General features: G+C 41.2%; 1 protein-coding gene across 2 annotated transcripts; it reads right to left on the reverse strand.

The window, feature by feature from the left end:
- Positions 1-117: 117 nt before the first annotated feature.
- Lamtor4 (late endosomal/lysosomal adaptor, MAPK and MTOR activator 4) lies at positions 118-3,427 on the reverse strand. Of its 2 annotated transcripts, none has more exons than XM_077106006.1 (4): positions 3,340-3,427; positions 2,784-2,864; positions 779-896; positions 118-450 (listed from the first exon to the last, which is right to left on the reverse strand). In XM_077106006.1, the coding sequence occupies exons 1-4, from the start codon at positions 3,340-3,342 to the stop codon at positions 353-355; spliced, it is 300 nt and encodes a 99-aa protein (XP_076962121.1). In that variant the 5' UTR covers positions 3,343-3,427; the 3' UTR covers positions 118-352. The 2 variants fall into 2 exon arrangements, with proteins under 2 accessions (XP_076962121.1, XP_076962120.1); XM_077106005.1 differs by having other exon boundaries at positions 118-465.
- Between the last annotated feature and the right edge of the window lie 10,652 nt (positions 3,428-14,079).

Consider the following 14,079-nt stretch of genomic DNA (forward strand, 5'->3'; position numbering starts at 1 on the left):
CCCAGTAGTGGCCCTGTCCCACTTACCCTGGGCTGAGGTACACAACTGTCCAGGAGGTGGAAGACACAAGGTATAAACCACCCAAATGCAATCCCTCCCCCATACACACATCCTGAGTCTAGGAACACCAGACTCATGTTTATTAGAAGGGAAAAGAAAGAAACACTTGCCCAAATTCTCCTTAACACAGCATAAAGTACGCAAACCTCTGTTCTTCAGGTGGGGGGTGGAAAGAGGGATAAGCAGAAGACCCTAGTTCCAGCGAGCCAAGCAAGAAGTGGAGGACACATGTGTCTCATCACAGAAGCCAAAGGATCCAGTCCATTTCTCCAACCCTGGCTCTTTGGCAAACTCAGACATCAATGGGCTCCCGGCCTCGGTTCTGCCTCTTCACCACAAACACCCTCTGTCCTGACACAGTCACCAGCAGTGTGTGTTCTCCAAAGACCACTGGAGGGGAAACACCTTCCCCCACCCAGGAGAGGGAAGGGAACACAGAGTTAGTGGGTACAACAACCTCTACAGGGTCACAAGCTGGCTGGGATTAAAAGGCAAAGCAATTCTGAAGTTCAGGCTGGAGAGATTGGAAGAGAGGCTGCTCTGAGATCTTCCTTCTCTTGCTTACTCAATCCTGACATTAGGGTATCCCAGAGAGAGAAGTGGCTGAACCACAGACCCAGGAATTGGTGGAATGTGGTAGAAGGAGAACGGTTTCTTTCCCTAAAACATCTGGAAATATCTCCCATTTCCACCACTGGGGGCTGGGGCTGGGGCTCACCTGACAGGCGCTTGAAGGGGACACTCATGCCATGATGCAGGCGGAACCCACAGGCTGTACTGACGAGCTCAGAGATGGCGCTGGCTGCCTGCTCATCATTCTCAAGATCCCCAGATGACTGCAAGTAAATGGGGAGGGGAGGGTGCAGAAGATGAGGTTACAGAATTGGGAAGGAATCCTAGGCATAGGCCCTCTGCCTCTCTGTGCTTTCCAATACCCGGGGGTTACCCAGTTTTGGAAAACCTGACCTAAAGCCTCTTTATAATAGTCTCCCTTCTTATGCCATTCTGTTTCTCATCCTTACAATACCAGCTTCCTTCACTGAGCAGCAAGCAACTCATCCAACTCTACTGGATACTCGCCCCGCCTTCTATGGGGTATTGAATACTTAACCACAGAGCCACACCCCCAGTTCTTTTTTATATTTTATTTTCAGACAGGGTCTCACTAAGTTTCTGAGGCTAGTTTTGAATTTGCAATCCTCTTGCCTCAACCTCCCAAGCCACTGGAATTGTGCCACTGTGTCTGGCCTATCTTCTAACCCCTTGAAACTAAATGCCCTTCCTTGTCCCTATCTAGTGGTAAAATGATTCTCCAAGATTGGTGCCTATCCACAGTGACTTGTTAAAGGCTTCATCTTTTGTCAGTCTTCCCACTTGCTGCCTTGTCTTGTAAAATCTGAATTGTAAACATCTTCTTTGTTCTTGAATTACTCCCTCTATTTACTCCTTGGGTAAGTGATAATGACAGTAGTCCTGGACTTCTTTCTTTTGACTGTCTCAGCTTCCTCTTACCTCTGATATGGACTTGCACCGTAGGTTTAGTTTAGTTCTCTTTGGACCCAGATGTTTTTTTACCTCAGTTTCTTCATCGGTACATTAGGGACAATAATATCTATCTAGTGGACTTGGAAGGGTTACAAGGTATAATACCGGGAGACCCTTAGAACAATCCGTAGCAATATTTACTAACTGCTATTATTCTATCTTGAACTCAATTATCTACAATAGAACCAACAAAATTTTCCCTTATCTACCTCCCTTCCCCAGTCAACTTCCTTTCTTGATTTTGTTAGGTACCATGTCATTCTTCTAGGCTTCTCAGTGCAAAGTCTTAGTGATTGGAGAAGTATCTCCTACAAAAGAAGTACCCACAAAAGTACCTATATCAAATCATTACCAGGATATATTGATTTCTCTAGAAATTTCTTCTTGCACTACACGGCCTTCAGCCTAGTCTCATACCTAGATTCCCTTCCAGCCCATCTCCATACAACCAACAATCTTGCTCAACCATATCACTGGGTCCTGTTTCTGTAGTATAAACTTTCAAAACTTCTTTTACACTTAAGATTAAATCCAAGGCCTCTTCAATCAGATCCTTTCCCCACAAACCTTTGCATTATCAACCCACAATCAATTCAGATAGGCAGGGTCACAATCCTGTAAATATGTCCAGTTCCCAGCCCTGACTATTTTCCTTTTTTCCCCATCCATTTACAATCATTCATCCTTTAAGTTGAGCTGAACTTCTGCATCCAAGAAAGTCTTCCCATAACACAAGTTATAACGCCAAGGGCTGAATCTTTCATTTTTGGATCCTTCAGCAATCCAAAACACTTGCACTGTTTTCAACCTTGAACTTTAAGCCTTGTCTCTCCAGAAAGAGCAAATATTTCTACAGAGCTACACTATATAATATTACAGAACAAAATACAAAGATGTCTTCAAGAAATACCGAATAAAGATGTACTGGAGAAAACATCTGGGCATTGTTGATTCTTATCAACCAACCTGAAATGAGTTGTATGACTTTGTAACATTGGTAGACTTCTTTTACCTTGGAACAGTTAGAAGACTAAGATTACACAGATTAATTACCAAAAGCTTACTGTATGCCAGGGGGGATACCAGGTAAAAGGACGAAAATGAAGGCAAATTAGGTGAAACTGGGCACAATTAAAAAGGGTTACCCAGCCATGTCACCTCCCTTTCCCAGAACGCACCGCCAGCACTGCACCTTCACTCAGCACCAGGTAGCCGAGCTGGTCTGGGATTCGTTCCAGTCCCTGGGTCAGTGCAGAAGTCTAGTGGGTAAAGATGCGAGCAGTGAGGAGCAAGTGGCAAGATGGACCTCTTCACCTGCAAACCCGAGTCTTTCTCTTGACGATGGCCCCTTCCGGACCCTCTTCCCCTTATGTGTCCTCCTATGCTGATCTTCCTGAGTTTCCATCTGCCCTCTCTGCCCCGGAATCTCCTGGGCCTTCCATTCCCCCTCTTGGCTGCCCCGGACGGCCTTCACTGCCCCACACGCCCCTCCGCGCTGCCCCTCTTTCCAGTCGCAAGTGTCCCGCCCCTAACCCGCAGACTGCTCCCAGCCCCCGCACACCCTCCCACAGGTTCTTCTTCAGCCCGCTCCGTCGCCGCTCCTCCCATCTCCATTCCCTCTCCATCCCGGGACCGACTGGAGGTAAGGGTGGAACGCCGGCCCAGGAGGGGGCAACCAAAGACTGTGGGCGCAGAACCCGCAACGCGTACTCCCGCGCATGCGTCCTCACTCACCATCGCAGCCCTAGGTGCTAGAGGAGCTCCCCACTAGATAGGTAGCTTCCGGCGCCAGGCCCAGGTCACGTGTTCCCAGCCGGCGGTCTCCTCCCTCAACCCTACGCCACCGGGCTTTAGCCACGCCTCTACCCTGTGGATTGGAGCGTTGCTAAGACATTAAATTTAATCAGCCAGTACAGAGCGTTGCATCCCGGAGACTCGCCGAATTGGTCGATTATTCCCGCCCCTCGACGTCGGAGGGCGTGGGTGTCGTAGGAGGGGGCGGGCCCCGGTAGGCGGGGCTGTGGGTGTGCGCCTGCTCCAGCAGTCCTGCCCAGGGCTTCAACTGAGTTAGATTGCCCGCTAGTGACCAGGTCGTTTCCTGGGTTTGACTTCTTCACCTTAAAAGAGGGAGCCTGAAGTGAAATAATGTGAAATGCGTGTAGGAAGCTATTTAAAGTCTATTCATATGCCTAACCCAGGCTGCTCTGTGTTTAAAATAGCAATTTGTTCCCAAAGTGATTTTTGTTCCTAGATTTAATGAGGAACGTATGATGACGAATTGACTATTCCCTGCTAGGAAAACTTAGAAAGAGTACTTTGTGTCACTTTTAGTGTTCTTACAAACATCACAAAATCTAGGAAATTTTTGTTTTAATTTAGATAATTTCTATACCTGTTGTGATACTAATGTGGCTAATGAAGTATTGATGAGGTAAAAATAAAGAATGATTCTAGAACAATCTAATGATTATTAGAATAATCTAGTGATTTAATAATAATAATAATAATAATAACAACAACAACTACTACTACTACTACTACTTCTTGGTGAGGATGTGGAAAATTAGACCCTTATGCATTGCTGGTGGGACTGTAAAGTAGTGCAGTTTTGGAAACAATTCTTCAATAAGTTCAACATTAGAGTTAACATATAACCTGGTAATTCCACTCCTAGGCATGTACCCAAAAGAACTGAAAACATTCCACAGCAAGACTTGTATATGAATGTTCATTACAGTGTTATTTATAATAGCGAAAAAAGTGAAGCAATCCAAATATCTATCCACTGATAAGTGGATCAATATAATTGGTTTATCCATACAATGGATTATTATTCAGCATAGAGTACCAACACATGCTATAACCTGGATGAATCATGAAAACAATGCTGAATGAAAAGAGGCCAGACACACAAGGCCACATGTTGTGTGGTTCCTTTATGTGAAATGTCCAGAATAGGCACATGCATAAAAATAAAAAGCAGATTAGGGGTTGCCAGGGGATTGGGGGTGGGGGGATGAGGAAATGGAGAGTGACCGCTAATAGGTGTATTTTGAGGGATGATGAGAATGTTCAAGAATTATAGTGGTGATGGTTTCACAACCATGCAAGTGTACTAAAAACTGGGGCTGGGGTTGTGGCTCAGCGGTAAAATGCTCACCTCGCCTGTGTGAGGCCCTGGGTTCGATCCTCAGCACCACATAAAAATAGATAAATAAAATAAAGATGTCTGTTCAACTACAACTAAAAAAATAAACTTTTAAAAAATGTGCTAAAAACCACCAAATTGTACAATTTGGAATGAGGAATTTTAATTTTAATTAAAAACCCCACAAAGTTCTGTTGCTTGAGGATCCAGTTAGAGAAGGTGGGTTCCTCCTTACAAATGAGGTATAGTTAGGGATGTAGCTCAGTATTAGAGGGTGTGCTTAGCATATGTGGGTTCAATTCCCAGCATCTGAAAAAAAGATATATTTATAATATAAAGTTTAAATTTCAGGAGGACATATAAAGAGAGTTTAGTGGAGATGCTTAATTTGCAAAGCCTTGCCTGGCCTTACATATTGATGCCACTTAGTAGGACCATTTTGTTTGCACCTACTAATCAAAGCATTTTCATCCATATGTTCCCCTAATGCTGTTATTAACAACCCAGTAATACTATCCCCACTAACCACCCTATAGTAGTAACCTCATTAACCTGTAATACTAACAACAATAATAGTAACTATTAACCCTATAATAATAACAATCCCATTTTGCAGATTAGAAAGTGCAGAGAATTCAAGCACACAGCTGACAAGTGACAGAGCCATATTCTTGTCTCAGTTTTCTGACACTGAGGCTGATGTTTTCCCCATTGCTTTATAAGCTAACTGTGCTTAATTTTTAGAAGCTACATTTGGTTTTACCTCAGAACTTCCTGCTCTCGTTTTTACCGATACAGAGGACTCTTCACAGGACCATGCTCATCAGTCATAGTTAAAACTGTTTCCTTCCCAAACTACTGGACAAAGCAAAGCTGCTGTTCATTCAATTCAGCATCTTCTAGGTACAGACAATCTTCTTGGAATTGGGGGTGTAGCAATTAAATTAAAACAAGTCTTTAAAAATGTTTTGGGAGGGAGAGGTTAGCACACAACAATCAGCAAAATAAATGTGTTAAGTGGTGAATAATTCTGTGAAGAAGAATAGAGCAGAATTCCATGTATATCAAGTTCAACAACATGCAAAACAAAATAGTGTATTGCATACATAATGTATTTATGGTTAAAATGATAAAGGGAATGATAAACATAAAATTTGGAATAAGATTACTTCCGGAATAGAAGATGGATGGGTCAGGGAGAGATTCAAAGGATTTCAAAGAATTGGTAGTACTCTATGAGGTTTTGAGTCTTGGTACTGGGGGTTGAGTCCAGATGTGTTTATCCACTGAGCCACATCTCTGGCCCCTTTTAATATTTTATTCAGGGTCTTGCTGAGTTGCTAAGTGCCTCATTTAAGTTTCTGAGACTGGCTTTGAACTCACCATCCTCTTGCCTTAGCCTCCGAGTTGCTGGGGTTATAGGTGTGTGCCACCATGCCCAGCTTTGTGTGTGTTTTAAATGTTTTTTAATACATAAAGGATTAAATTTTTTTTAAAATCTTAGAAGAATAAAGCAGGTCTTGCGATAAAGCAATTTAGCACTTATGGAAATGTGTACATATGTTTACCTAAAGACAATTATTAGAATGTTCGTAGAAACTTTATTCCTAATATTGCAAAATTGGAGACCACCCAAATGCCCACCAATGGTTGAATGAAAAATTTGTACCATATTTACACCATGGGATGTCATAGCCCATGAGAATGAATGGACTAAAATGACACAAATGACATGAGTGAATCCCGCAAACCTGTTGAATGAAAGAAGTCCATCACAAAAGAGGTCATTCTGCATGATTACCTTTACATAAAGTAAAAAATTGGCAAAATTAGTCTGTGCTATTAGAAATCAGGATGGGCATTCACAGGGGAACATTGAGGCTGAACAAGAGGGGCACTTTGGGGGTCTTGTAAGCTCTGTTTCTTGATCTGGAAGTTGGTGTTGTGTGTGTGTTCAGATTGTGAAAATTGAATGAGTCACACACTTATGTATGATAACTTTCTGATTACATATTATATTTGAATAAGTTTTTTTTAAAAATCAAGTAAGAGAATATAGACAAGGTGGGTGTGCTATTTTCTATCAGGTGAGCAGAATTGACCTTTCTAATGAGGTGACAACTGAGCAGAGAGACATTAGAAGACAAGTTGTGTAGATTTCTATCTACCTGAGGGAATATTCTAGTGAGCCCTTGCTGAATGCTTATTTTATTTTAGACTGTGAGTTCCCTGATGGACCTGGCTTGCCTTTGGAATTCCACTCTATCTAGCATACAATGGAAAATAGCCTGTTGCTAACCTACAAATTGGATGTGTACTTTTTTTTCTGTTTTGAACTCTCAGTCACTCCCAGGAGTATTCTTCTAATTTTAGGAGACTTCTTTGGTCTCTTGGTTTTAAAAATCTCTCTTTTTACCCTTCCACTGTGCTTTCTTCTTTTGAAAAGGAGAAAATAAATCCTAGAATGTGAGACAACATGTTTATATCCACTTAAGCAGTAAAGCTGTCTTTCTTCTTCCTGACCACGCAGTTTCCAAAGCAAATACATCATAGCTGGGCTGGAAACTGCACTTTCATTATTTACCCCTTCTTCATTCTCCATACACACACAGTTTTTGCTCCACCAAACTCGATCGAAGGGACTTACATCTCTAGTGTGGCATTCACTACACCTCCGTTCAGGTCTTTGCTTGCCTATCTCACTTAGAAGCTGAGCAACGTGTGGGTGGGGGCCTGTGATACCATCAACATTTTATTCCCAAAGTACATTACTATGAACACCATAGTCTCCAATAAGTGCTGACTGAATGAACATGACAGAGTTCAGAGAACCAGAGAAGTAGGATCGGGGTTAAGAAATCTGTTGATGGATGTTGATGAAGTAGTAATTGGTACTAGGAAAATGAGAGAGAAAGAAATGATGTGTGAGAGGCAAGGAGGACTAGTTTCAAAGCAATTGCCTCAATCAAACAAACATAATCTAAATTGAAAAGAAGAATGCTAAAGGAGCCATCAAAAACCAAATACACAAACCCAACAGAAACAAGCCATAAGTTAACTGTTGTATAAGTTAACTAGTGTTCTCCAGAGAAATAGGACCAATATGTCTACCCATCCATCTATCTATCCATCCTTTTAGACTATTGAAGCATTCATTTATTTTTTTAGTTTTATTTTGTCATTTTGCCTTTTTGTCTTAAAATTTTTATAAGTGCGTCATAATCATACATAATAGTGGGATTCTTTGTGACATATTCCTACATGCACATAAGTTGGTTAATTTCATTTGCCCTGAGTCTTTTCTTCCTCTTTCCCCTCCCTCCCTCTGCTTCCCTTACTCTACTTGTCTCCTTTTTATTTTCATGATTTATTGATTTATTACAAGGAATTAGCTCATGCAATTGTGTAGCCAGCAAGTCCAAAATCTGTAGGATAGGTGGTCAGACTGGAAATTTAAGTAAAAGTTGATAATGTAGTCTTGAATCTGAATTCAGTAGGGTATCAGGCTGGAAACTTAGTCAGGGTTTATATTATAATCCTGAGAAGAATGACTGTTTCTTCAGGAAACCTGTGTCTTTACCTTTTTGACCTTCAACTGATTGGATGAGGCCCATCCATATTATAATGGTGTATTTGTCAGCTTTCTTCTACTATAGTGAAATACCTGAGGCAATTAACTTATAAAGAGAGAATATATATTTAGATCATGGTCCTGAGAGTTCCTGTCTAGAGGCCCCATTGATTTGGTTCTCTGCTGAGAGCACAGGAAGGCAATGGCAAGGAGAACATGGCAGAGAAAACCACTCACATCATGAGCAAGGTAGCAAACCCCCTGAGAGACTGGGGCCCTACAATCTCTTTGAGGATACATCTCAATGGTCTAGACCTTCCACTATGTCCCACATCTTAAAGGTCCACAGCACCTCCTAATACTGCCACCGTGGGGATCACGCCTTTATTTATTTATTTTTAATATTTATTTTTTAGTTTTCAGCGGACACAACATCTTTGTTCGGATGTGGTGCTGAGGATCAAACCCGGGCCGCACGCATGCCAGGCGAGCCTGCTACCGCTTGAGCCACATCCCCAGCCCCGGGGACCACGCCTTTAGCATACAGAAATTTAGCAACACTGTCCATAATCAAACTATAGCAGAAGGTTATTCTGTTTCATTCAAAGTCTGTTGTCTTAAGGGGCGTTCACATCTTAAAAAAAAAAATAACGTTACAGCAACTGCTAGACTAATATTTGACCAAACAACTGGGTACTAGATCCTAGCCAAGTTGACCCATAAACTTATTTGTCATAGCCACAAACCCCAAAGAGAGTGGGAGCCCTTTGAATGTGATGGTTTCTGTAGTGGCATTAATGCCTGGGTCTGCACTCCAGGACAACAACACCTTCCAATGGTTCTCTTTCTTTCATCTTATCCCTCCCATCCAGGAGCATTATGAGACAATTGAACAAAAAGGAAGAAATGTGCTTTGTGAGGTGTGCATCATGGAAAAAGCATTGGTGAACCAAAGGGGGAAGGGACATTTGGAAATCTGGACCGTGTTAGGCCCTGTGAGCCCCTAGAGCCTGTGTAATATTGTAGAATCTACGTCTGTGGGTCTCAGTACCCAAGAGGGAACAAAGTCTGTCTGATGTATGTGGGTTCCCTCAAAAACCAGGTTCACTTCCTCTTCTCCAATTTAGCAAGATATGAGAAAATAAAGAGAGCAGAATCATGGTTCCCAAACTTGGCATAATGAGAACAGTCACATTTAAAAAATGGATTCTTTTAACAGAGTGACATTATAAAGCAAAATGATTTTGATAGTCATTCAATAGTTATAGGTTTTATAAAGTTGATCCGTGGGGGGTATTGAGAGTCCTTGTAAGCGTATGGCCCACAAATGATGGGAAGCAGACCTCGGATGAGCAAGCTTTCCTTTATCCTGCAGCGAAGTCAATCCATCAGGCATGGGAGGGCTTATTTTCCGGGTAGAGGGAATGGCCCAACGGTTACAGAGTCTAGGTTTTATAGTTTACAATGAGAGTGAATTAATCATTGGAGACTGTGGGTGTGCAGTTTGGACAGTCAGGGACCTAGTTGTGCAGGTGAAAATTTTAACTGAGGAAGGTAGTTGTAAAAAGGTTAAAACTCTTTGTCACTGCAAAAAGCTCACAACTCTGTGTTCACTGCTTATCCTCCTTCCTCTGGGACTCTTTGCCACCTACAACTTCACTATTTGCTTTTTTTCTTCCAGGACTCATCTGGGAAAGGGGAAAAATCCAGGGCCCAGCATTTCAGTATTTGCCTCCTTCCTTCAGGACCCACTGGAGTTGGGAAGGGGCACATGTTTGCTTTGTCCCTCAGGGTCCATTATTACTGGGAAAGGATGTACTTGGAGAGATTTAATATTTGGCTAATTTTTCTCCCTCCTCCTGAGCCACACTGCCCCTCTGTTTTTCTTGGGGCGCTGTCTTGTACTTTCTATAACCCTTCAGTCCCTTTCTGTAACAGTTAATACGGATCGTCAATTTGAATGTATTAAGACTTTTAAAAAAATATCTTTTTTAGTTGTAGATGGACACAATATTTTGTTTATTTTTATGTGGTGCTGAGGATGCAAGACAGGTGCTCTGCCACTGAGCTACAGTCCCAGCCATTAAGAGACTTTTTGTGTGTGTGTCTATGAGGGTGTTTCCAGAGATTATTGACATGTGGGACAGCAAACTGAGAGGGATAGACCCATCCTGAATATGGGTGGTGCAGCCCAATGGGCTGGGGTCCTCGATGGAAGGAGAGTGGAGAAAGGAGGAAGCCAATGTGGATGTAGGTGCCATTTTTTTCTCTCTTGGGCGGTGCTTTGATTGCAGCTGCCTTTGCTTGAGTACATCAAACTCTGGCTCCTTGACTCTTTCAAAATGAACTTGGATCATTGACTCTACAGAGAGTTCCCAGGCTTCCAGTCAGGGACTGGGATTGCATCATTGATCCTTTTTCTGAGGCTCCAAGTTCTTGAACTGAGCAGCTACTTGCTCTTCCAGTTCTCTAGTCTGCAGACAGCCATTATGGGACTATCCAGTTTCTGATCCTGTAAGCCAATCTACTCTGTTGGATTTGTTCCTCTAGAGAACCCTAACTAACATAAAAATTGGTACTGAGAAGTGAGGTCATTACTATGACTAACCTGACCACATAGTTCAGAAGTTTTGACAACTGGTTTGCGGGAAGAATTTTGAAAAGTTTAGAGATGCAAGATGGAAAAGCTTTAGAATATTGTAAGTGGAACTTAATTGGTGGTTATGGTGGGAGCTTAGAAGACCAAAATTCCAATGAGAATATGGACTGTGCTTATGAGGTTTCAGAAGAAATAAGGACTATACTGGGAATTGGATTAGAGGCCACTCATATTATATCTGGCAAAGAATTTCTCTACATTTTTCTCATATCTTAAGACTGTGGCAGCCAGACTGGAGGAGGAAGATGCCAGGCACCCAGCCAGACCTGAGGAGGAAGTCTGGCCCCCCCCCCCCCCCCAGTGCTAGTCCGGAGGAAGCCCATCAACCCTTAAAACCCATCAAAGGGGGTGTGGCTACAAGCACGGTTCTGCGGCTGATCTAGGTACCCGGTTTCCAACTCCCCCACCCTTAGCTCCGATAACTCAAATTATTTCCCAGAAGCTTTTGGGGGTTGTAGCTATCAATGCAAAACAACAACTGTACAGGCACCTGGTTTCTACCTCAGAGACTAGAGTAGGGAAGATACAGGTGGAAGCTCATTTCCTTTCACACTGGCTATACCCACCACCCTGAATACAGAGGCTCAAGCTAGGAATAGACAATGCCACCTACTGGAAGCAAGGAAAACAGTGTTCTGAGAGACTTTTTTTTTTTTGCTCTCTTTCTCTTTTCTTCTCTCTCTTCCACAACTTCAGCATATGTGAAATCAAGAACTGTACATGAACAACCGAATTACCAAAGTAATATAATATAGAGGAATTGCATATACCCCACCTCCCCCCCATTTTTTTTCTTTATTTCTATCTTACTTCCCTTTCCCTTCTCTTATTTCTCTTTTCTTCCTTGTTATTTTTTTCTTTCTTTTTTTTAATTCGTATTCTCTCTATCCCACTTTCAATCTCCTAACTTTTGCTATCTATACATAGGGTAACTATCTAAATAGATAGGAGGTTGAATATATACATTCTTCCATAAATTACCAGTCTAGTGGTTAGAGTTCTCCAAAGGTGCTAAGTTAGTTTAACCTCATACCCTCACTCTTTTCCCTCTAAGTATAACATCCTTCGTCTGAAATTAAGTTTTCTATATGCCACCAGATATGGTACGCCCTTTTATGAAACTAAGGAATATATTCTTAAGTAATAATTAAAACCAATATCTATAGTCTTAGAATCTAACTATGAATGTATTAATAATGAAAACTTGTGCCTAGATAATGTACTGTTGATATTGGGATCTGTTAACATTGTCTTTCTCCGCAAAAGAGGGATTTTGGAGCTATACAAGAACAATACAAATATATAGGGGGAAAAACATTAGCACAACAGTTTCACAAAGCTAGAAAGAATCATGAGCAGTATGAAAAGACAAGGAAAGAAAGGACCACAAACAATACAGGTCAATTCAACATTAGATGAAGTAATATCTGTAGCTGATGGAATGTCAGACAAAGAGCTCAGGATATACATGCTTCAGATGATCTGGAGTCTCAAGGAAGACATTATAAATCAAATTCAGACAATGAAAAATCACTTTGACAATGAATTACATAAACAAATCCAAGAAGCAAAAGATCAACTCTATAGGGAGATAGAGGATATAAAAAACAAACAAACAGAAAGCCTGGAAATGCAGGAAACAATAAACCAAATTAAAAGCTCAAATGAGAGTATTAGCAGCAGAGTAGAACACTTAGAAGGTAGAACTTCAGACAATGAAGACAAAGTTTTTCAACTTGAAAAGAACATAGACAGCTCAGCGAGAATGTTAAGAAATCATGAGCAGAACATCCAAGAATTATGGGATAACATCAAGAAACCAAACCTAAGAGTTATTGGGATACAAGAGGGTACAGAGGTCCAAACCAAGGGAATGAGCAATCTATTCAATGAAATAATACTAGAAAACTTCCCAGACTTAAAGAATGAAAAAGAAATCCAAATACTAGAAGCCTACAGGACACCGAATATACAAAATCATAAGAGATCCACACCAAGACACATAATAATGAAGATGCCCAAGATAAGAATAAGGAGAGAATCTTAAAAGCCACAAGAGAGAGGAAGCAGATTACATATAGGGGTAAACCAATCAGGATAACTGCTGATCTTTCAACACAGACTCTGAAAGCTAGAAGACCCTAGAACAACATATTTCAAACGCTGAAAGAAAAAGGGTTCCAACCAAGAATCATGTATCCAGCGAAATTAAGCTTCAGGATTGAAGATGAAATAAAAATCTTCCACAATAAACAAAAGTTAAAAGAATTTGCAGCTAGAAAACCAGCTCTTCAAAACATCCTTGGCAAAACATTACAGGAAGAGGAAATGAAAAATAACAATGAAAACCAACAGCGGGAGGTAGTACAGTAAAGGAAAAACTAAGCATAGAGGAAAAACAAATCATGTTAAGTATCGTACATAACCAAATATGGCTGGAAATACAAACCATATCTCAATAGTAACCCTAAATGTTAATGGCTTAAATGCACCAATCAAAAGACATAGGCTAGTAGAATGGATTAAAAAAAAGATCCAACAATATGCTGCCTACAGGAGACGCATCTGATAGGAAAAGACATACACAGACTGAAGGTGAAAGGTTGGGAAAAATCATATCACTCATATGGACCCCGGAAGCAAGCAGGGGTGTCCATACTTGTATCAAATAAAATAGACTTCAAGCCAAAGTTAATCAAAAGGGATAAACAAGGACACTACATACTGCTCAAGGGAACCATACACCAACAAGACTTGATGATCATTAATATATATGCCCCAAACAATGGTGCAGCTACGTTCATCAAACAAACTCTTCTCAAGTTCAAGAGTCTAATAGACCACAACACAATAATCATGGGAGATTTTAACACACCTCTCTCACCCCTGGACAGATCTTCCAAACAAAAGTTGAATAAAGAAACCATAGAGCTCAATAATACAATTAATAACTTAGACTTAATTGATATATACAGAATATACCACCCAACATCAAGCAGATACACTTTCTTCTCAGCAGCACATGGATCCTTCTCAAAAATAGACCATATAATATGTCACAGGGCAAATCTTAGCAATTACAAAGGAGTTGAGATA

Source organism: Callospermophilus lateralis, chromosome 19 (genome assembly GCF_048772815.1).
Source record: "Callospermophilus lateralis isolate mCalLat2 chromosome 19, mCalLat2.hap1, whole genome shotgun sequence".
Classification (NCBI taxonomy): Eukaryota; Metazoa; Chordata; class Mammalia; order Rodentia; family Sciuridae; genus Callospermophilus; species Callospermophilus lateralis.

Coding starts and splice junctions, on each gene's coding strand:
- Lamtor4 (XM_077106005.1), bottom strand. Junction 897..2,783: donor GTGAAGGTGCAGTGCTGGCG/GTGCGTTCTGGG, acceptor ATTTACTTGCAG/TCATCTGGGGATCTTGAGAA. Junction 466..778: donor CCCCTTCAAGCGCCTGTCAG/GTGAGCCCCAGC, acceptor GGGTGGGGGAAG/GTGTTTCCCCTCCAGTGGTC.